General features: G+C 43.2%; 1 protein-coding gene across 5 annotated transcripts in view; it reads right to left on the minus strand.

The window, feature by feature from the left end:
- Nucleotides 1–21,954, minus strand: part of RAP1GAP2 (RAP1 GTPase activating protein 2) — a 255,702-nt gene that overhangs the window by 33,781 nt on the left and 199,967 nt on the right. For all 5 annotated transcript variants that reach the window (XR_008794265.1, XM_056127861.1, XM_056127863.1 and 2 more), the window contains 5 exons: nucleotides 14,922–15,000; nucleotides 14,164–14,217; nucleotides 10,186–10,269; nucleotides 4,298–4,398; nucleotides 482–611 (listed from right to left, as the gene is read on the minus strand). Coding sequence is in view for 4 of the 5 variants with exons in the window: in XM_056127861.1 (XP_055983836.1) it covers nucleotides 482–611; nucleotides 4,298–4,398; nucleotides 10,186–10,269; nucleotides 14,164–14,217; nucleotides 14,922–15,000 (448 nt within the window). In the remaining variant the exon portion in view is untranslated. The remainder of the gene's footprint in view (nucleotides 1–481; nucleotides 612–4,297; nucleotides 4,399–10,185; nucleotides 10,270–14,163; nucleotides 14,218–14,921; nucleotides 15,001–21,954) is intronic.

Here is a 21,954-nt window from a genome sequence, read left to right on the forward strand (position 1 = left end):
TCAGTTCCCAGAGATCCTCGGGGACACACACAGTGCCATTTTCATTTGACAGATGAGGAAAATGAGCCCACAAAGCTAACCAGCTTGCCATCGTCCCTTCGTGGCAGAGCTAACTCTGGACATCAGTATCTGTGGACCCGCCCAGGTTTTCCACCACCAGGCTCTGCCCCAGCTCTACCCTCAGTGGGATCAGTCTCTCAGCCCCTTGGAGAGGCAGTTTCCATCCGCCTGAGCTACCTTCCCTGACATGGGGCTAGGGGCAAGAAAATTTAGGGAGGTAACACTGGACACTGGTGGACGGGCGTGTAGCTGCACACACTGAGTGGAGTGTCAATTATGAAGGGGTGTGTGTGTGTGTGTGTGTGTGTGTGTGTGTGTGTAGGGGTGAGGGAACACGGAGGGGGGTAGGAATCACACCAGAAGCAGTAACTCTCCCCTCCCCTCACACCCCAGCTCCCAAAGTCTTGCAGAACCAGGTTACCTGCTGGGCGTCGCCCTCAGTAAACGGCAGCTTTGTGGAGACATGAAACATGATCTCCCGGTCCCGGAATACAGTGTACACCGACTCCAGCCCTGTCTGTCCATGTGTCACATCCAGGCCTCCTCGGAAACTGTCGGTTCAACAGAGCAGGTATGAGTAGAGAAGGGAAGAAGAGGACCTTTAGCTACGTGGTACACGCTGCCCTTGGAGGGGGGCGGGAGAAGAAATGAGAAAGCATAAGGGGGGGGGGCAGAGACACCTGTCCTGCTGAGCAGAGGACCCTGGTGTTCTCACCATAGATCCACCATTTAAGAAATTAACATTGGACGACTGTACCTCTTGGTGTCTCACTAATAAAAAATTTTTAAAAATAAATACTATAAATTCCTTAATAAAAAAAAGAAATTAATATGAGGGCCAGAGTGATAGTATAGTAGGTAGGGCATTTGTCTTACACAGGGCCACCGTGGGTTCAATCCCCAGCATCCCATATGGTGCCTCCAGCCCACCAGGGGTAATTCCTGAGTGCAGAACCCGGAGCAAGCCCTGAGCACTGCCCAGTGTGGCCCAAAAATCAAAGAAAGAAAAGAAGATAAAAGGGAAAAAAGGGAAAAGAAAATGAAAAAGAAAAGAAACACAGGGCTGGAATGATAGTACAGGGGAGGGGGTTTGCCTTGCATGCTGCTGCCCTGGGCTCCATCCCCAGCATTTCTTATGGTCCCCCAACACTGCCAGGAGTGATTCTTGAGTGGAGAGCCAGGAGTAATCCTTGAGTATGTCCAGGGATGGCTCACGCCACCAAAATAAAATAATGATAATAAAATACAGAGGTCAGGGAGAAAGTTCCGTGGTCAGAGATGCATGAGGCATGCAAGTTTGGTCCCAGCACTGCCAGGTACGGCCCAAGGAGTCCCCAGCACCACAGTGCTGGGCCCAAGCACTGAACCATCCAGCTGTGTGGGCTGAGTATCGCCAGGGGTGGTTCCCAGCCACCTGAGCACTGCTTAGGAGGTTCCCCCAAAAGAAAAGAAAACAAAAGGTAGGGGCCATGACTCAAAAGGCTGGAGAGTATCCTTTGCATGTGTGAGCCTGGGTCAATCCCCAGTACTGCAATGTCCCCTAAGCTCTGCTGGGAGTGCTCCCAAGCACCCCTCGACGAGGAGTCCCTGAGTGGGTGTGGTCCTCACACTCACACACACAAAAGGAAACGAAGATGGTTTAAAGGACTGAAGTGCAGACCTGCACGCACAAGTCTCTGAGTTTAATGGCAACAAAGCACCTCAGGTGTAGTCCTAGAGGTCCCCAGGACCAAGGCATCTGATGCTGCCCCCAGCATCAATCTTTTGGCTCCCAAGAACAATAATAACAACAAAAATTCAAAGAAGGCAGAACCTCACTTCAAGCCTTATCTGTGTCCTGTCTACACCACAGTCATGTGAATGAGACTGTCCACCCAGAATCCCAGACAAAGCCTTCATAAAGCCATCATACCAATGGTCACCAAGACCAAGACGATTTTACTCTCTGCAAAGCTGTAAGGGTCCTCAGCCCACAGTCAGGGCCACCAGTCATGCTAGTAGGTGGGTCAGAGCATCCAGATGGGCAAAGAGTGACAGACACAGAACTTCTCCCCAGAGAGAAGCATGAGGGACTCCCATCTGGAAGTATCCCAGGACGTCCCTTCTCTGTTCTCTCCAAAGAGGAAAGAAGAAGACTAAGAGACTGGGTGTCCTGGGTGGGAATACAGAAGTTTCCCTTTCTATTCTTCTAGAAGCACAGCTGCTAGTTTTGGATCATATTCTTTGGCAGCTGGAGGAGGCTGCTGGTTCCTTTAGAAAAATAAAATTGCGTAAGGGAGAAAGCTGAAGTGCATGTGTGAGGTCTTGAGTTCAACTCCCAGTGCTGTACAGCACATCCTCAGGAACTTCTGAATACAGTCCTGGTGGCCCCTAAGCACTGCCAGGTCTGGCTTTACACTACTGGGCTGAGCTCGAAACTATCATGCCGATGCCAACAGGAGTGGCCCCTGGGCACCCTAGGCACTGCTGAGGATGGCCCCTAAAAAATGAATAAATGAGTGAAACAGAACCTGGATGTCAGCCCATTACTCCCATCTCTACCCTCACTCTGAGCTCTGTAATTCAAGCCAGAAAATGTGATTAGCCAGGCAAGGCAGAACGCATACTGGGCCGGGAAGCAGTACTCTAGCTTCCAGACCTGCTTCTGCCACAAAGTCAGCACCTGACCTGTGCACCATCCTCCCTGCCCCCCTGCCCCCTCCCAATGCCCCCCCCCCCCGCCCGCCGCACATACACAGGTCTCAGCTTCCTTTCTCCATAAAGTAAATGGACAGAATTACTAACAATAAAAACAATAAAATAATAAATTAGAGAATTAAAATCAAGATCCTCCCTGATTTTAATCCAGTTCATTTCATCTAATGTAAAAAGAAAAATACTCTCACATTTTAACATCTGTGACATTAGGATATATTTTATCTGAGTTTTTTAAATTTGTTTTTGTGTCACATCCAGCAATTCTCAGGGGTTACTCTTGGCTCTATGCTCAGGAATTATTCCTGGTGGTGATTAAATGACCATATGGGATGCCGGGGATCAAACCTGGGTGTCAGCTGAGTACAAGGCAAATGCCTTCCCACTGTACCATTGCTCCAGCCCCTAGGCTGCATTTTAAAGAAGTCATCACCTGATCAATACAAGTAGAACAACAGCAACAACAAAAAATGCAATAAGAAGCTGGAGAAGCAGTACAGCGAGTAGGGCACTTGCTTTGCATAAGGCCAGCCTAGGGTCAATCCCTGGCACCTTACATGGCCTGCTGAGCTTTGCCAGGAGTGATCCCTGAGCTCAGAGTCATGAGTAAACCCTGAGCACTGCCAGGTGTGTCCTAATTACAAACCCCAGAAAGTGCAATAACAAGAATGTGCCCTGTGTGGGGCATGCACAAAGGACTGTTGGGCATCATCTACTTCAGTCCTATACTGAAGTCCCGAGGGGTCCGTACTCTCATACTGCTGCGCTCTCCACAGTGCAGCCATGCAGAAGTTACCTCAGAGCAAGTAAGTGGTGGGATTTTGGTCTCCCAAGACAGACTCCAGATGAACCCACCCTGGTGGTGACCTCCAGAATGGAGGAAAGCAGAGAAAGAGGCAGAAAGGAAAAAGTGAAGGAGGCAGAGGAGGTCAGAATTTTTCATTCAATAGCCCCTTTTCTTTTGGGTTCCATTTAGATAACTAGGGGCTGCGGCACAGATTCCTGTGGGGTGAGAATGCTGCACCACCCCTTAATTATCCATTCTTCTTGTGAAGTAGCTAAAGTGGTTCATTTCCCCAAAACTGCACAGGGCCCTCTTGCCTGAATGATGGGAAAGGGGAATTGATTTTACTCTTTGTGCAAGCCAGATATAATTAGGAAGGCAAATCTGAGATGGAACAACTTCATCATGCATTCTAAGGTCAAACAGCAAATTCTTCCAGATAATCTTCTTCTCCGGATTATCCCTTGAGCCACTGGTTCCTTATGAAGGCAGTTAGTGGAGGTTGATCGCTTACTGGTAAACAATTCCATGCTCCGTGTGTGTGTGTGTGTGTGTGTGTGTGTGTGCGCGCGCGTGTGTGTGTGTGTGTGTGTGTGTCTGACTGCCTGCCTGTCTGTCTGTCTGCCTGTCTGTCTTGTCTGTCTTGTCTGTCTTGTCTGTCTGTCTGTAACTACCACATGCTCCCCCTGAAATTCAGTCTCTCATTCTTCCTCCAAGGTCTCATCCATGGGGCCTGAGCCATCTGTGGCCAAGACCTACCCTTTGAAGTCCTGCAGCGTGATTGTGTCTCCCAGGAGATCCAAAAACTCCTTGAAAGCTGGGCTCTCCTCATTATTCCCAAACAGCTCCTCCTCCAGAGTCTAAAAGAGAAACAGGAATAGCAGTAGGAGTTACAAAAAAGCTTTCTTGGAACCAGGGGAAGGGCAGAGGTTGACCAGATACCTGGTCCCTTTCTTCTTTGCTTCCCATCCCCTCGCACATACACCATCCAGGAGCTAGCTAGAGAAAGAATTGACAGCAGCTCACTCTAGAGGTCTGGGTTTAGGGGAGGCTGCTAATTGTGGATTTTTCCTTTGAGAAAGGCTGCTGATTGGGACAAAAAGTAAAACTAAAGCAAAGAGTTCTTAGACTTAATATCAACAATTCATACAAGAAAATTTAAATTGTGCTTCTGAAAAAGGACACGTATCTAGATATATAAAAGAACTCTCAAACCCATTAGGAGGGCAAGGCATATGGCTCGGCAGTGAAGTACACACTCAATATGCAATAAGACCTAGGTCTGATCCCTGGATTTTGATGTCTATTTGTAACAGTAATCAAAACCTGAGTTTGATGCCTGGTTTTAATGACTACTTTAGTTTAGTTTTTGGTGATGACCAAAAAAAAGGGCCATCAAAACCACAGTAAGATACCTCTTAGGCCAACTGGGATGGTATAATCAAAGAAAAAAATAAGTATGCTGACATAGTGAAAAATCAGCATCCTCAGGCACTGCCAGTAGAAATGAAAAACTGCACATTCACTTTGGAAAACAGTCTATCGGTCCTTCAAAAAATTAAGCATTTAGACACTGTATGGCCCCATGATTCTACTCCTAACTTCATAACCAAGAGAAATAAAAACTATGTCAATGCAAAAACTTGTACTTGAACGTTAATGGTACTATTCATAATAGCCACAAAGCAGAAACAAAGGAAGTGTTCATCAAAACAAAATGTGGTATATCCATACAGTGAAATATAATTTGGCTACCAAAAGTGAGTGCTTATTTCATACCACACCATGGATAACCCTTGAATTTATTTTGCTATTAATCAAGCCAGAGAGATGTGGCTCTGTGGTGAAGCATGTGTCTTCCATGTGTAAGTTCAATCCTGACACCAATTCCTGGATGCTACCTCTAGCGCCAGAATATGTGAAGCTACTGGCACAAGGTATGTGACTCCAATATCACAATATCCTAACACCACACTATGACCCCTGACCTACCATCACCATAAATATAAATAAAATCCTTTTAACAAAAATGGAGAGGTTTGACACAGGAAGACTGTACATTATGATTTCATTTACACATAATGTCTACAACAAGGAAACCCACAGAGACAGAAAGAGTATTTGTGGTTGACTTGAGTTAGAGACTGACAGCAGGGATCACTGGTGAAAGCTACTGGATAATTTCAGAGGATGATAAAAATTTTTCTGGAGTCTAGTGGTGGTGATCTATCTAGCTGTACAACTCTGTGAATAAACTGTCACTGTCACTATCCTCCCGTTGTTCATCGATTTACTCGAGTGGGCCCAGTAACATTGTGAGACTTGTTACTGTGTTTAGCATATTGAATATGACACAGGTAGCTTGCCAGGCTTTAACATGCAGGAGAGATACTCTCGGTAGCTTGCCGGGCTCTCTGAGAGGGGTGGAGGAATTGAACTCGGGTTGGCCATGTTGGCCACATGCAAGGCAATCACCCTACCCACTGTGCTATCGCTCTGGTCTGTGAATAAACTAAAAACCACTAAATTGTACATTTTTTTGAAATGTAGACATATACCACTATGAACTGTATATGATAATGAATAAAAACTATACTCAACAAAGTTGTTATTAAAAATGGCTTAACAGTAAGAAATAGAATCCAATTAGAAAATGGTCAAAAGACATGAAAAAAATATTCACCCAAGAGAATAAGCAGGTGGCAAATAAGCACACAAAAAGACATTCATCATCAAAGAAATGCCAAGTTAAAACCATAATGAGACATCATTACACATCTATGAAAATAACAAAAATTTAAAAATAGCAACACGAACAAATGCTGGCAAACATGTTAAAAAAATTGATCAATTGTACACTGATGGTAAGAATGTTGTAGAGATTCTAGAGCAATCACTCTAGAAAACAATTTGGCAGGTCTTACAAAACTAAACATATAGTTAACATATAACATGTAGTTATTAATTATACTCCTACACATTTAGCACAGAGAAATGAAAACATGTTCACACAAAAACCTGCAACCAAATGTGTATTTTAGCCCAGAACTGTAAACAACTGGATGTCCTATATTAGGCAATGGCTGAACATCCATACCACAGAACCCAGCAACATCAAAAAAGAATGAGGTACTGATATACTCAAGAATCTGATATATCCAAGTTCTTCAAGCTGAAGACATTCTTCAACCTACTGACTAGAAAAAGGCGCTCCTCGGAGGTTATAGATGATTCCATTGATGTAATGTTCTGGAAATGACAACTTTAGAAATTGGTGAGCAAATTAGTATGTGTGTGGGGTTAGGGACTGGAGTGAAAAAGGGTGCGTTTGAGCAGAAGAAAGACTAGCATACGCAACCAAAAAGCATCACAGCAATCCTTGTGGTGATGGAATCCTTCTGTATTTTAACTATGGAATCTATTCATGTAATAAAATTATATGCAACAAAACACACACCCCACTAATGACTCCATGTAAAAATGGGGCAATCTGAATAAGATCCATGATTACAGCAATATCCGTATCCTTGTTGTAATATATGTGCAATAATTTCATATGTTTTGACTTTGTGGAAAACTGAGTAAAGGCCAGGGATCTGACTCCGTGATAAAGCAAGCACATGACTGAGATGCAGGTTCAATCTCTGGCACCACAGGGGGGAAAATAAAAGTGCACAAGGTTCTTCTAGTTCATAAAACTTCATGTAAATTACAAAATATCTAAAATGTTCAAGTTAATATTTTTAAATGAATAAAGCAAAGTTGAAAGCAGTAGTAAGCGCTTGGATTGTGACAGGCTCAGAACATGAATGAGTCTGGCTGATCAGTGGGCTCTGCCCACAGTGTACAGTCCACAAACAGTGGAAGCTCCACAGACATCCACAGGTACACAGATGCGCATAGAGATGACCCAAACACTCCAGCCTGCCTGCATACTCAAGGAGAAAGCCTTCAAGAAGTGTTTTTTCAATTTCTCCTTAACATCTGTCTTATAAACACTTTGCTGCAAAAAGTGTGCAGACCTCAGGTGCCAAGCCATCAACAGGAAAAAGTCTAGTTAAGACTTGAGTAACTTTTAGTTTTTAGCATTTTTGTTTAGAATGATCTCATTTCAGTGTATGATACTGATTTTCTAATTAGAACACTGATGTTAAAAAAAATCCCTTAAAAATAAATGCAACTGCAACATACAGTAGAACAAACAATATGGTACAGATCCTGTATGTGATTTGTGATCATCTGAAGTTTGGGGAACACAGCAGGGGTAAGCAAACTCTGGTTCACGAGATAAGCCAGGCCTGTAACCTGCTTTTATAAATTTATAATATATAAAATGATTTATTGGAACACTGCCAGGCTAACTTATTTACCTATTATCTATGGCTGCTGTACACTACAAAGGCAGGATTGAGTGTTGCAACAGAGACAGAAGAGCCAGAGAATTCTGAAATATTACTATCTGGCCCTTTATAAAGACTGTCAACCCCTGAACTACCACAGAGTATGAAGTTATCCCTTCTCAAGCCCAGTGTCCTGCTTGTTCCAGCTCATGAGGCCAGAGTGCTGGAAAACAGTGGATCTCAGTTAATCTCTATCTTTTGATGGGAAAACAATTCTCTTTATGCTGTGGGGTGACACTTCTCAGCAGGATTCATATCCAGTCTGTCATTAGCTCTGTCTTCCTCTCATACTGGACTCAACTCTGGCCATGCGCTCAGGGAGGGGGTCTCAGCCATCACTGTATCCTCCACAGTGCTTATCATGGTGCCTTCTATACAGGAAGGTTAGATGAGGCTTATTATAACCAAGGTCAGCATAGAGCTTTGCTGCAAAAAGTGTCCATATTAAATTTCCACTGCAAACAACAACCTGCCCAAAAGGTCCTTTTTGAACAAGGTCCCTTGCTTCCCTGTTCACCCCCATTGGCCAGCCTCAGGTACATAAACAACACAGAGTCCTTCTAAGAGGTGGATGGTTAATGTTCAGTAATTACAACTTTGCTGGAACATTGGCCTATAATCACCTTATGAGATCTGCTTTGGTAAATTTCACAAGCAAAGAACTTTAATTAGGAGGGTTATATTAGCAGAGCTATACAAAATCAAAATGCAATATGTGAAAATAATTAGAGTGACTACCTGCATAATCCTCCTAAAATTATAAGATTCATCTGGGTTGGTCTTTCGACTCCTAAACCCTTCATTTAATTAGAATGTTTTTAGTGAACACATGTCTCTGTGGTCTAAAATCTTGAGACAAGGATCTAGCCAAGAAAGGCTATCATACCCTCCTCAAAAAATACACAGATAATATTGAAACACACTATAGCTCTATCATTAGCAGGACTCAAACCTTTATTCACCATCCATTCACATATTTAAAAAAAGCATGAGTATATCTCTATAAAGTCCCTAAGCTGGGCTCTTATACAAGACAAATATGAAATAGGCAGGGCCTTCTCACACAGGAAAAGAAAACACTTCTCAACAGTAAATAAACATTCAGGGTAGAAAAGATGGGAAGTGCGTGGACAAGAAAGAGTAGGAGACATCAAGTTCAAAGTTATATATTCTGTATACAAAGACTTCTGAGTCTGGCAAGGAGCTGGAGCCTTTAAAATGCTCCCACACAAATGACCTCCCCTGCAGCCCACTCCTTTTCTCAGAGTACTTCACCAGATGAGTATCCCAAGGAGCATCCATCTAACAACATTATTCTGGCCCCCTCATTGCAAAGCAGCATGTAAGTGCTACAAGAGATGAGGGGGAGCAGTGGTGTGCCTGTGAATGTTTTAACCGCCAGCTCTCCAGAGAGGAAAAGTAGAAGCCCTGGAGTTGGCTGACTTCCACGGTGCACATACTTCCACTGTGGCTGGGTGCTAGCTGCCAGCACGACATCAGTGAACGCAGAGCTGTGAAGGGATGCACATGGCTGTCTCCAGCACAGGACTGAAGCTTGGAAGAAAAGCTATTCCTGGTTAGGAGCATGGTGGGCAAGGACAGAGTAGCTTTTGCTCGTCTGTTCTCTCTGCTTGTCTACTTGGTCTAGGTTTTGCTGTGTCCAGCAGCTAAGATAAATTAAACTGAGCTGGCCAGAAAGAATTAGAATTTACTCTATGAAAAAGACATTATCATTTAAAGGATTTGCAGGCCTCAGAGTGGGGAGTAGCTTGCCTTGGGAGGTTCTGATAGCTCTAATCTAATTCATATATGCAAAATGATTATCATATTCAGATTGTTTTAAGAACTGAGTGCAGAGCTCCTGTGCTTGAGAAAGAGGGAAGAGAATGCAATGAGAGAGCCCCAGGACAGCTCAGTGGCAGGATGCCTGTCATGCAGGCAAGAGGCCACAAGTTTGATCCCTGGCATCTCCCCACATACACCAAGTGCAATGCCACCACCATTAGGTTCCCCGTGGCATAAGATCGTGATCTCCAGCCCCCGCAACTACGTGTGAGCATCACAACTAGAGTGTGCGATCCATGGGCACTGAAGAAACAAAGGCAAGGGAGAAAAAAATGAAAGAAAGGAAAAGAGAAACAAAGAGGGAAGGAAAGAGGGAGGGAGGGAGGGAGGGAGGGAAGAGGGGAGGAGGGCACGCCATGAGAACCCCAGGATATGGTGGCCACACAGGTGTGTGATGCTTACCTGCCTGGCTTTTTGATAAATGACCCCAAATTTGAAGGTGTTGTTGACATCATGCTCATCATAGGACACAATCATCTGGGAGGCCTGGAAAACGCGAAGGGGAGGGCCATCAGTTTCTGGGTACCTTGAATGGAGTGAGGAAGCAAAGGGACAGGAGAGCACTGGTGTCTGTGGAGAACGTGATCCCTCAGGTGAGAGGCCCTACATGAGATAGGCGCAAGGAGAGAAGAGCAAAGAGAAATTGGAAGCAGGGTCCGGGCACAACTGCAAAGAACTCAGCGGGTCCCGAGTCCCCCATTCCGTTCCCATTCGGGGGCACACTGCGAGTGCAGCGGGACTCTGACTCTATCTTCATTCTAACGGTTTTATTTTGTTTTTATTTTTATTTGAGTTACCATAGTTTACAAAACTGTCAATGACAGGGTTTCCACACATGAAATACCCCAAACCACGCCCTCCACTAAAGTGTCCACTTCCCTCCACCAGTCTCCCCTTTCCACCTCCCCCCACGTCCCCCTCACCTTGGTAAGCTCAAGTCTGTAAGACCGGTTCCCAGGTTCTGTTGCCTTTGGCTGTTTGTTATTTCCTTACTTTCCCCCCTTATATCCCACAAATGAGAGAGATTATTCTGTATTATTCCGTATCATCCTCTTGTTTTTTAATCTGTGGTGTAAAATGTGATGCCAGGGTCCAGGAGACAGAAGCAAGGACTGAGACACATATCTGGCATGCAGAGCCATTGGGTTCAGTTCCTGGCACTGACTGCTCCCCCTCAGCACCACAGGGGTGGCCCTGGTGAGGCAGAGCAGCACCAAACCGTATATCCATGGCAGAGGTCCTGGAGCTGAATTTTTTTTTCTTTTTGGGTCATACCCAGCCATGCTCAGGGGTTACTCCTGGCTCTGCACTCAGGAATTACTCCTGGCAGTGCTCGGGGAACCATATGGGATGCCGGGGATCGAACCCGGGTCGGCCGTGTGCAAGGGCAAATGCCCTACTCGCTGTACTATCACTCTGACCCCTGGAGCCAGAACTATTTTATTTTATAAAAAATATTAATAAAAAAATTTTAAAAACTGAAGCCAAGATCCCAAAACTGCTCAGGGAGGATGGCACTATCTCTAATTCCCCCTCGAGTCAGCAGCCTGATTTTGAGGAGGCCTTAGGTTGTGTGAGAGAGAAGGGTTTGGAGCATGTGTCTGTCAGGCAGATATGGTCCCCTATCCCTGGAGCCCTGCCAGAAGTGAGCCCTGAACAAAGCCGGGTGTGGTCCAAAAAGACAGACAGAGGGTGTGTGAGAAAGAAGGGTTTGGAGCATTCTTTTTGCAGGATGGGTCCCACCATCCTCTCGGCCAACTGCACTGGGACGGATGCTTGCATGCACTTTAGCACGTAAGGCAATTGTGACTCAGTGGAGGCCCAGCAGCACAGTTCTGCTTGTGTTTTCTCTCTAAGATGCTGTTGGCTCATGAGAAGCCACAGGGGCACTGAGTTTCTTCCTCTGGCCAACCTAAAGCAGCTCTTGCCTAGATATCAATCCATAACATGAGATGTGTCAAGGAGACCTCTATGGAGGAGCATGTCCTAATACAACATGCAAAGAAAAATACCTGGCCACTGCCTCAATGTCATCTCCTATGGCGTCTGACATTCAGAAATATTAACCTTTTGTTTTAACTATATTGTTATACCAGCTGTGAGCAAGCCACCTGTCTCCTCTGGGCCTCAGTTTCCTCTTCAGTTAAGGAGAGATATGTGGCTGGGAAGAATCACTGAGATCAGACACACAGAGAGCTGATCACAGAACAACTACCACTGCAACCATCATCTGTCCAACCATCCAGAAGCGCAGAGTGGAAGCAACTTGTTGGCAGAGAGACTGAGTGCTACTGAGGTGCCCTCTGCCATATAAGGGAGGACTTTGGTCATGTGTAGGCCTGCCAGGTGAAGGGCAGACCAGAAACCACAGGTGTCAGAATATATGGTTTCTTCTGAGGTTGCCACAGAGGATCTGCCTCTGAGAGGCTTCCCTGCTCTATGGCGAGAAGCTGCTTCTTGCTCCTTCCTGGGATGAGTCCAAGGTGCAGAACAGCTGCCTCCAGGGAGGAGGCACTGGCCCCGGGACCTTCCAGGGCACATTCTAAACTCCTCATAGTTTGAAAGAACACACATCTTGGCCAGATCAACTTCCCAACCAGACCCAGTTGAAGACAGAGCTTCAACCCTAGAAAACATGAAAAGAAAAAGCCTGGTTATTAAAAACAGAGCAAACGTGTTATGGAGAACGGTTCCAGGTTATGTAGAACTGCAAATGTATGTCACTCGGACCTCTCAGTAGACATGATTTGACAATGCAAAATGCCAAACTTGTCCTTGAGTTCGGCCTTTATGATATATATGATTGTTAATGTCTTTTAAACCTCACTAATTCCGCTTTAACTATAGAGAGGGCTTGGGGGCCTCTAAGTGACAGAAAAGGGCCCTTGGAGTGCAGTGTCCCACAAGTTCAGAGGCTTGAGAGGGTGTGTGAGAGAGAAGGATTTGGAGCATTCTCTTTGCAAGATGGGTCCCACCATCCTCTCAGCCAACTGCATTGGGACAGATGCTCACGTGCACTTTAGCACGTAAGGCATTTGTGACTTAGTGGAGGCCCAGCAGCACAGTCCCGCTTGTGTTTTCTCTCTAAGATCCTGCCGGCTGGCTCGTGAGAAGCCACAGGGGCACTGAGTCTCTTCTTCTGGCCAACCTAAAGCAGCTCACTGTCCCGGGTGACAAGTCCTGTCATGCTGGTAGTTGTTCTTGTCACTGTCACTGTCACTGTCCTCCCGTTGTTCATTGATTTGCTTGAGCAGGCCCAGTAACGTCTCCATTGTGAGACTTGTTGTGAGACTTGCTGTATTTGGCATATCGAATACATCACGGATACCTTGTCAGGCATTGCCGTGCAGGCGCGATACTCTCAGTAGCTTGCCAGTCTCTCCAAGAGGAGCAGAGGAATTGAACCCGGCTCGGCCGGGCTAGCCGCATGCAAGGCAAATGCCCTACCGCTGTGCTATCGCTCCAGCACTTGTAATGATTCCTTAGTTTGCTCTGTTACTACTGTTGCCCTTCCCACCCAAAATCAAATCAGGGGTGAAGATAAGGCTGATGATAATAATGATGATAATGATAATAAGAAGGTAATAACAGAGAACCAGCCGACATATTAACAAAGCACAGACTCATAAGGCCACAGAGCGACAGTAACACTGGCAATGTGGACAATATGACCTTTTATTTCTTTTTGTTTGTTCTGCTTTTTGGACCACACCCGGCTTTGTTCAGGGCTCACTCCTGGCGGGGACCATATCTGGTGACAGACCCAGGTTGACCCCTGGCGGGGACCATATCTGGTGACTAAACCCAGGTTGACCCCATGTAAGGCAAGCACCTTACCCACTTTGCTATCCCTCCAGCCTTGGTTGTCTTTTTCCCCCCCTTTTTGGGTTACACCCGGCATTGCAGAGTGTAACCCCATTACTCCTGCCTCATGAACTCAGGAATTACTCCTGGCGATGCTCAGGGGACCATATGGGAGGCTGGGAATCAAACCCGGGTTGGCCACATGCAAGGCAAACACCCTACCCGCTGTGCTATTGCTCTAGCCCCCTGGGTGTGTTTTATTTGTGAGTGGGGCTCTGCCTTCAGCCCCTCACAGCCACCCCTGGCCCGAGGGAGGATGAAAAGCTACAGCACATTGATGTCTCTGCCACCTCCATAAATGCTGGCAACCAATTCAGGGAGACCAGAGAGTCAGATGTGGTCAAGGACCACCTCTAATAATCCTGTTTGTGAAGGAATACGTGGGGTAGAGGGTAAAATACAAGTTCAACACTAGGACCTTCTCATAAATCCCCACCAAGACGGAGAACACCCACAGAGGCTCAGGTGTACTAATTCACACTGAGCTCTATAAAAAGAGGAGGGTAAAGACCTCACCTTGGGGTACAGGACAGGGTTGAATTTCAGTCCTACTGCATCATCACAGAAAGCCTAAGCAGGAAGAGAGAAACACAGAGATCAGGGCATGAACACAACCTCTTATAGGCTCCTCCAGTCACCAAGACAGAGAGCATGAGAGGGCAGGGCAGGTGGGGGCCCCAGGTCAACTCTAGATTCTGCTGCTTGGAAGTCAATGAGCTCCTCTGGGTTTCACTGCTGAAGTAAGGCTAGGAAAGGTAGGTAGCAGGATTCTGCTCAAGGTGCCAGCAGGTCCAAATCCACCTGATCATCGGACTAACCTCACTTTGCTGATGCAGTTCCCTGGCTCCCAGAATCCCAGCGCAGTGACATGGGCCCCTCCATCTGCTGATGATGGAAGCATCTGGACCACTAGCCTAGTCACCCTTCTCATGAACTCTCTACTCCTGGGAAGGCCCTGTCTGCTTCCTCCACATCCTCCTCTGAAATCCTAGAACAATGCACCCCCAGTCCTGTCTTTCCAATCCTCTTATGAACTAGCTGCAAACTTGGGGTAAGAGACCGTGATGGGTTCTACTGTTTCCTGAGAAGTTTCAGCCAAGAGGATGTGGTGGAAAGGATACGGGAGACAGGGGCGTCGACCTGTTGGTCTCTCCTCCCCCATCCATGCACCAGGGTCAAAAACACCCAGTGGCCTTCTGCAAGAACAGAGCCTGTCCAAGACTAACATCCACCCTGACCCAGAGCCCAACCCTTCTCTCAGGGTCTCACTTTACCTTGGCAATCTGTGGGACACTGGGCAACTTGCTCAGTCCAGCCAAAGGGATCCGCTCATGCACTGTCTTCACTTTGGATCTGCACACATGAATGAAGGTGAGAAAACGCCACAAGATAACGGGTCAATGAGGTTCACACACACCATGTCTACTGGCTTCCCGTCTCCCCCGTCTGATCTGCTTCGTTCCACCCAACCCCAGTTCTAGGAACCAGGGTCTGTTTAAACGGTGAGAGAACGGAGTCCCACTTCCATACCCCGTGGGAGGTGGATACTTAAAGAACATGCCTGGTAAAGCTGTCTGAACAGAAGTAAGGGAAATGCAAATAATCACCTTCAGGTTCACCACAATTTTTTGGTTTGTTTGTGGGTTTTTTGTGTTCTCCCATAGACTTGGGCACGATTTCTGAATACATTTGGAGTCTCACATGCAACTAAACCTTTTATGAAAAGGAAATCTAATATTTGAAAATCTGGATCTACTCAAAATATAAATGAGATGCTTTATAAAGGGATTCACCATAAGACTCTAAATTTAGCTTGTTCCCCTGATTCATTTAGCACATTATGAAAGTGTTGAATTTTACTGAATGCTTTTCTGCATCTGCTGAGATAATCATATGGTTTTTTAATCTGTTAACCTGGAGGCTTACATTTCTATTGAGCCATCTTTTCATTCCATGGGTAAAATTCTGCTTATGGCATGTTATTCTCTTACTATTCTGCCGAGTTTGTTAATATTTTATTTAGGATTTCACACCTATGTACAATAATAACTGACCTATTTTTTTCTTGTACTTTCTTTGTCGGGATTTGATATCAAGGTGTTATTCCAGTCTCATAAAATTGCCAGAAGTGTCTCATCCTTTGAAATCACTGGTATAAAAGAGATTTTCGGTCCCTTAGAGGTTTGCTAAAACTCACAGATGAAATCTCTGGGTCTGTTGTTTTTTGAAGGAGGATATTTTTGACTATCAATATTTTTGACTATCAATTCTTAGTAGCAATGATGAATGCTTAGGTTTTCTCCTTACTAGATCAATCTAGGTAATTTATGTTTTTCTGTGAAGTTTTCTATCAAATGTATTGATATAAAGTTGTTTTGATATTTGCTATTATAGAACTTCATCTCCATTTGCGGTTGTGACTGTCCTTCATTGCCAACCACTGCTTACATCTTTCATCTGTTTTCCTCAGCAAGGGGGAAGGTTTATCTATCTTATTAATTTTTTTCAGAATTAGCTATTGGTTTTGTTGATCATCTTTTATATTTTCACTTTCTACTTCACTACTCCATTCTTTTTTTTTTCTTTCCAAGTTTCTCTGTTGTTTTTTTCTACTGTGCTTTTTCTAACATTTTTCACTTGTATCTACTCATTTGATCTTCCTTTTCATGAGTACATTTAAAACTATACATCTTTCTCTAAGTACCACTTAACTGCATCCCACACACTGATAGGTAGTGTTTTCATTGTCATTGAGCTCCAAATATTTTGTCAGTTCTTTTGTGTTATTCCCTTCAGCCATGAGTTATTTAAAAGGGTTTTCTTCTTTTTTACTTTAACTTCTCAAATGAATGATTTTTTTCTCTGGTGTTTTAACTGTTAATTTCTAATGTATCCTCCTATAGACAGGAAATATAATAAATAATATATCATTTGAAATCAGTGGCTTAATTATATGAACTTAAAATTCCATGTTCCATGTAAGCTTGAAAATAATGTGGTATTTTTCTTCCTTCTCTTGAGTGCAGGAATGTAAGTTACAAGACCAAATTTATCCACTGCATCGTGAAAATCTTCTATATCCTCATATTTTTTTTAATTTTTATTTTTTTAATTGAGTCACAATGAGATACATAGTTACAAAACTGTTCATGATCAGGTTCCAGGCATATGATGATCCAACAACCATCCCTTCGCCAGTGTCCACTTCCCACCACCAATTACCTCAGTTTCCCTCCCACCATCACCCCCACAGCCTGCCTCTATGTCTCTGACAGGCACTTTCCTTTTCTCTCCCCCCCCCCCGTCTGTCTCTCTCTCTCTTCTTCCTCTGTCTCTGTCTCTGTCTCTGTCTCTTTCTCTCTCCCCCACTTCTGGCATTATGGTCTGCAACACAGATACTGAGAGTTTATCATGTTTGTTCCTTTACCTACTTTCAGTGTGTAGTTCCTATCCAGAGTGATCATTTCTAACTATCCTTGTCATAATGGCACTTTCTCTATTTCTCTATCCTAATTGCCTTTTCCTCCAGCACTTGAGTCAGGCTTCCAATCATAAACTAATCCTCTTTGCCCTTGTTTCTACTGTCCTTGGGTATTAGTCTCATATTATGGGTTTTTTTTAAATTTCACAAATGAGTGCAATCATTCTATGTCTGTCCTTCGCCTTCTGACTCATTTCACTCAGCATGATACTCTGCATGTCCATCCATTTATAGGTGAATTTCATAACTTCATCTTTCCTAACTGCTGCATAGTATTCCATTGTGTAGATGTATCATAGTTTCTTTAAGCAGTCCTCAGTTTAAAGCAGTCATCTCAGGCACATGGGTTGTTTCCAGATTCTGGCTATTGTGAATAGTGCTGCAATAAACATAGAAGTGCAGGTGGCATTTCTGCAGTGTGTTTTTGGGTTCCTGGGATATATTATCCTCATAATTTTTGTCTAGTTTGTCCACTACTTCTGAAAGACAGTATTGAAATCTTCCGCTATAAGAGATTCTTTTCTTCCCTTTATATTACTGTCAGTGTTTTACCTTTTTCACTTAAAGACTTACTAAATAATTACAAGTTCATGACCGTTAGTTTTTGGGGGTTAGATCTATGATAGACTCTTTGATCTATCATCATGTAGGCTGAGACTTCTGAAGGGCCAATAATGTGGATATTTCTCTAATTAGATTTTGAACAAATTCAGAAACCAACCAATTGATAAGACAGTCAAAAAGTATGGGAGTCAAAGTAACCTGTTTGTTCTGATGAAAGCCAGGAAGAAGCACACATGCCTACCTTGAAGATGAGCTGGAATGTCTAACTAGACCCCAAATTAGCTACCCGGTCACAGGAATGCTGGCCGAACCATGTGGTCTGTCCAAATTGGACTTGAATATGAGCAAGCAGAGGGGATGCCCTGAGAGCAGTTAGCTCCAGGAGTAAAGGGGGAAGAACAAGATATGCATGCTGATTTCTTGCTCCCTCCTACCAACCCAGCACAGGTAAGGAAACATCAGAAGAGTTTTCCCAAACTACAAGGGGTGTTCTTCTCATCACTACTACTGCCTTCTTTCTTCCCTGAAATTCTATTTTGTCTCATGTTAAAATTTCAAGGATAGATTTAATTAGGATTTTTTATATCCTTCCATGTCTTTATTTTAATTCTCATGTAATTTTTCTTTATATATGTTTAATAAGCAGAACATAGCTCTGTTTTGAATTCACATGACTGATATTTACATGCTTGTGTGATGACTAATTTACTTGTAATAATTTTTATACATTTTGTATTTGCTGTCACCCTATATTTTCTTTCCTTTTCCTTTATATTTTCCTGCTTTCAATTTAATAAAGGTTGGAGTGATTGCACAGCAGTAGGGCATTTGCCTTGCATGCAGCCAGCCCAGCCAAGCCGGGTTCGATTCCTCCGCCCCTCTTGGAGAGCCCGGCAAGCTACCGAGAGTATTTCGCCCACGAGGCAAAGCCTGGCAAGCTACCCATGACGTATTCAATATGCCAAACACAGTAACAAGTCTCAAAATGGAGACATTACTGGGCCTGCTCAAGCAAAATCGATGAACAACGGGAGGACAGTGACAGTGACAGTGACAATTTAATAAAGCAATTTTAAATTATTCTTATCTCTCTACTGGTTTGGGAGCTTTAGATTGAATTTAAGATGACTTTAAAATGCATATATTTATCTGTTTTCCAACAAACTCTACAGTTACTAAATTATTTTTCTCCTGAGAAGGAAAGTACATTTTTTTCCATGAAACTCTTCCTTTCATATTGTCCTTCCCATTTTTAAACCATAAAAATTTGTTTTGTAAATTTCTTTTTTTTTCTTTTTGCTTTTTTTTTGGGGGGGGGGGTCACACCTGGCGATGCACAGGAGTTACTCCTGGTTCGTGGACTCAGGAGTTGTGCTCGGGGGACCATATGGGATGCTGGGAATCGAACCCAGGTTGGCTGCGTGCAAGGCAAACACCCTACCTGCTGTGCTATTGCTCCAGCCCCGTAAATTTCTTAATCTTCCTTCAAACGCATAAAAAATTACTTTTTTCCAGCAACCATCCACATGGTTTTTATTGTTTGTTTATTTGTTTGTTTGGGGACCACACCTGGTGGTGCTCAGGGCTTACTCCTGACTGTGTGTTCAGAGATACTCCCGGCAGGCCTTGGGGGAACATATGGGGCACTGGGGATCAAACCCAACTCAGCCAGGGAAAGTCACTGGACTAACCTCTGGCCCAAATCCACATGATTTCTTGCCACTCCTATTTGCACCCTTTCTTTGAATCTCACTTTTTTTTCTGACTAAAGGACATCCTTCAATAATTCAGGGAGAGACAGTAAATGGTAAATATTCCTTCTTAACATCTGAAAACAGTTTAATGTTGTCCCCACTGAGATTTTCTGGCTATAGAAATTTTAAAGGGGCTTCTTTCTTTCTTCCTCTTCTCTCTTTCCTTCCTCTTTTTCAAGTCCTTCAAGAGAGTATCCCATTTTCTTCTACCAAAGTGTCTGAAAAAAAGTCACTCTGGGTTTGGTGATGGGGTGGGGTTTGAAGCCCCAAAGTACTGCTCCTACCTCTAGACTAAGGAGTACTTGGAGGGACCATATATAGTGTTGTAGATTGAACTGAGTTCAGCCACATGCAAGGCAAGCACCTAATCCCCTGTACCATCTCTGGAGCCCGATCCTCTGACTTTTCTATTATTTCTTTTTAGAAGTCCACTAAGACAAGTTATTGGGTATCTTAGTCCATTATCGTAATATCTTCTTTTTCATAAGATGTATCACTATATCTCTTCTGTATTCTAGATTCACCTTTGAGATGCTCTTCAAATTCACAAATTTACTCTTTGGCTCGGAATCAGTTAAGTTAAATTTATCTGTACATTGAGGTTTTTATTAATAACTAATTTATGTCTAATCATTTCAACTGTTTTAATTTTCTATCCATATATATCCATTCTCAACTCATTTCTATTCACTCACTGTATCACAATTAGCCTTTATGTAGATGTTAATCGTTATCTTTTAAACATACTCATTTGAAGTCATTTTGGAAGTGCACCATTCTTTGTACTTCACCACCAGTAAACCTCTCATTTATTGACGTGTGGGACTGTCTTTCCTAATGCCAGTTTTTCCAGGTGTTTTAAAATTTTCCACTCCTTCTCTTTCCTCCATGCAAGGTGCCCTGGTTCAGTTCCTCTCAGGGTTGCTGGTCTGCACAGGATTCACATCATACAACCTGCCTGTCTAGAGAATCCCTGTGATGATAACCATCAAGCTCATCAGGCAGCCTCCTGACTCATCTTCCTAGTTCTGTCCTTGCCTTCCCTCCAAGCCATTCTCCTTATTCTAGCTTATTTGACAATGCAAATCGGATCACGAATTCACCTTTCATTGACTCTTTTCATGTTCATAAGATAAAACTTAATTTCCTAGACATAGTCCATACATGAATAAGTCTGTCTTAACCTCTCCAATATGGCCTCTCGATCTCACATGTACTCGTACATACAGACACATTCAGACACACATGCTACATTCAGGCTGTTTGAAGTTCTTTTAGTTCTCCCATAATTATCTATCTTTGGACCACCCTCACTAAGCTATAATAATCTAAGTCCATATAAGGATGAGTAAGAATAAGAGCAGGAATAAGAATATCTAACACATATTTAATGCTTTCTATAGCTAGATAAGAGCTTACCCTTCACACTATCTCTGCCCCTCAAGAAAGACTGGTACCATTAACTCTAGGTTAAACAAACACTGAATGAATGAATTTGTTAACATTAACCATTCCTACACTTCTAAAGTAACTCTTCCTTGACCATAATGAATAATACTTTAATAGACTATTTGGGTCTGAGTTATTTGGACTGGTATTTTGTTTAGAATATTTTTTATATTAACAAGGTATACTGGCCTCTACTCTTAAAATTTTTAACTTATTTGTCTTATATTTTTCTTTCTTGCCACATTTAGAAAAGGTTTTATTTAAGGGGGGGGGGGGGGAAGAACAGGAAGTCTTCCACAGAAGGAGAGCAGAATTCCCTGTCTGATTATTTTCAAGAGAATCTTAAATTTAACAATTTTAACTTGAATTTAACAATTAACATTATAATGTGAAATTCAATTGGAATTTGTCCAAATTTTTCTTTCCTCTTGAACAGTCTAAATAGCAATGGATCTGTTTCTTTTAAAGAGAGACTTCTTTAAGAACTTTTTAAATTTATTCCATAGTTACTGATCTATACAGATTTTTACCACTTGTTGAATTACATTTGATAACATATACTTTCCTAGAAAGACATCTGTTTTAAATAAAATTTCCAAGTTAATAGCATGGGTTAAATTTAACATCTATTAATAATTGTTTGATTTCTTCCTACCTGTAATCATATGCCTTCCTGGTGCCTAATTTCATGTACTTTTATTTTTTTCTCTCTATTTGACCAGCTAGATATCTTTGTTGTCATTGCTTTGTTCCTCCAAAAGAAATAATTAATCAAGTCTCATGTTTGTTCTACTTCTACTTATAAATTGAACTTTAATCTTGTTAATTTCTCCCTCTCATTTTCATTAAGAATAATACTGATAACAGGCTCTAAAACTGTTGGCTAGTCACTGCATATCAGACAAGCTCTGGCACAGCATAAGCATCCAAACAACTATAAGGTATATGCTACCATCATGATTTCACAAATGGGAGGTACAGCACAGACATGTTACTAAAGCTTGCAAGTATTTTTCTCTTTTTTTCCCTAGTTTTGGGGCCACACTCACTGCGCTCAGG

Source organism: Sorex fumeus, unplaced genomic scaffold (assembly GCF_029834395.1).
Source record: "Sorex fumeus unplaced genomic scaffold, SorFum_2.1 ptg000063l, whole genome shotgun sequence".
NCBI lineage: Eukaryota > Metazoa > Chordata > Mammalia > Eulipotyphla > Soricidae > Sorex > Sorex fumeus.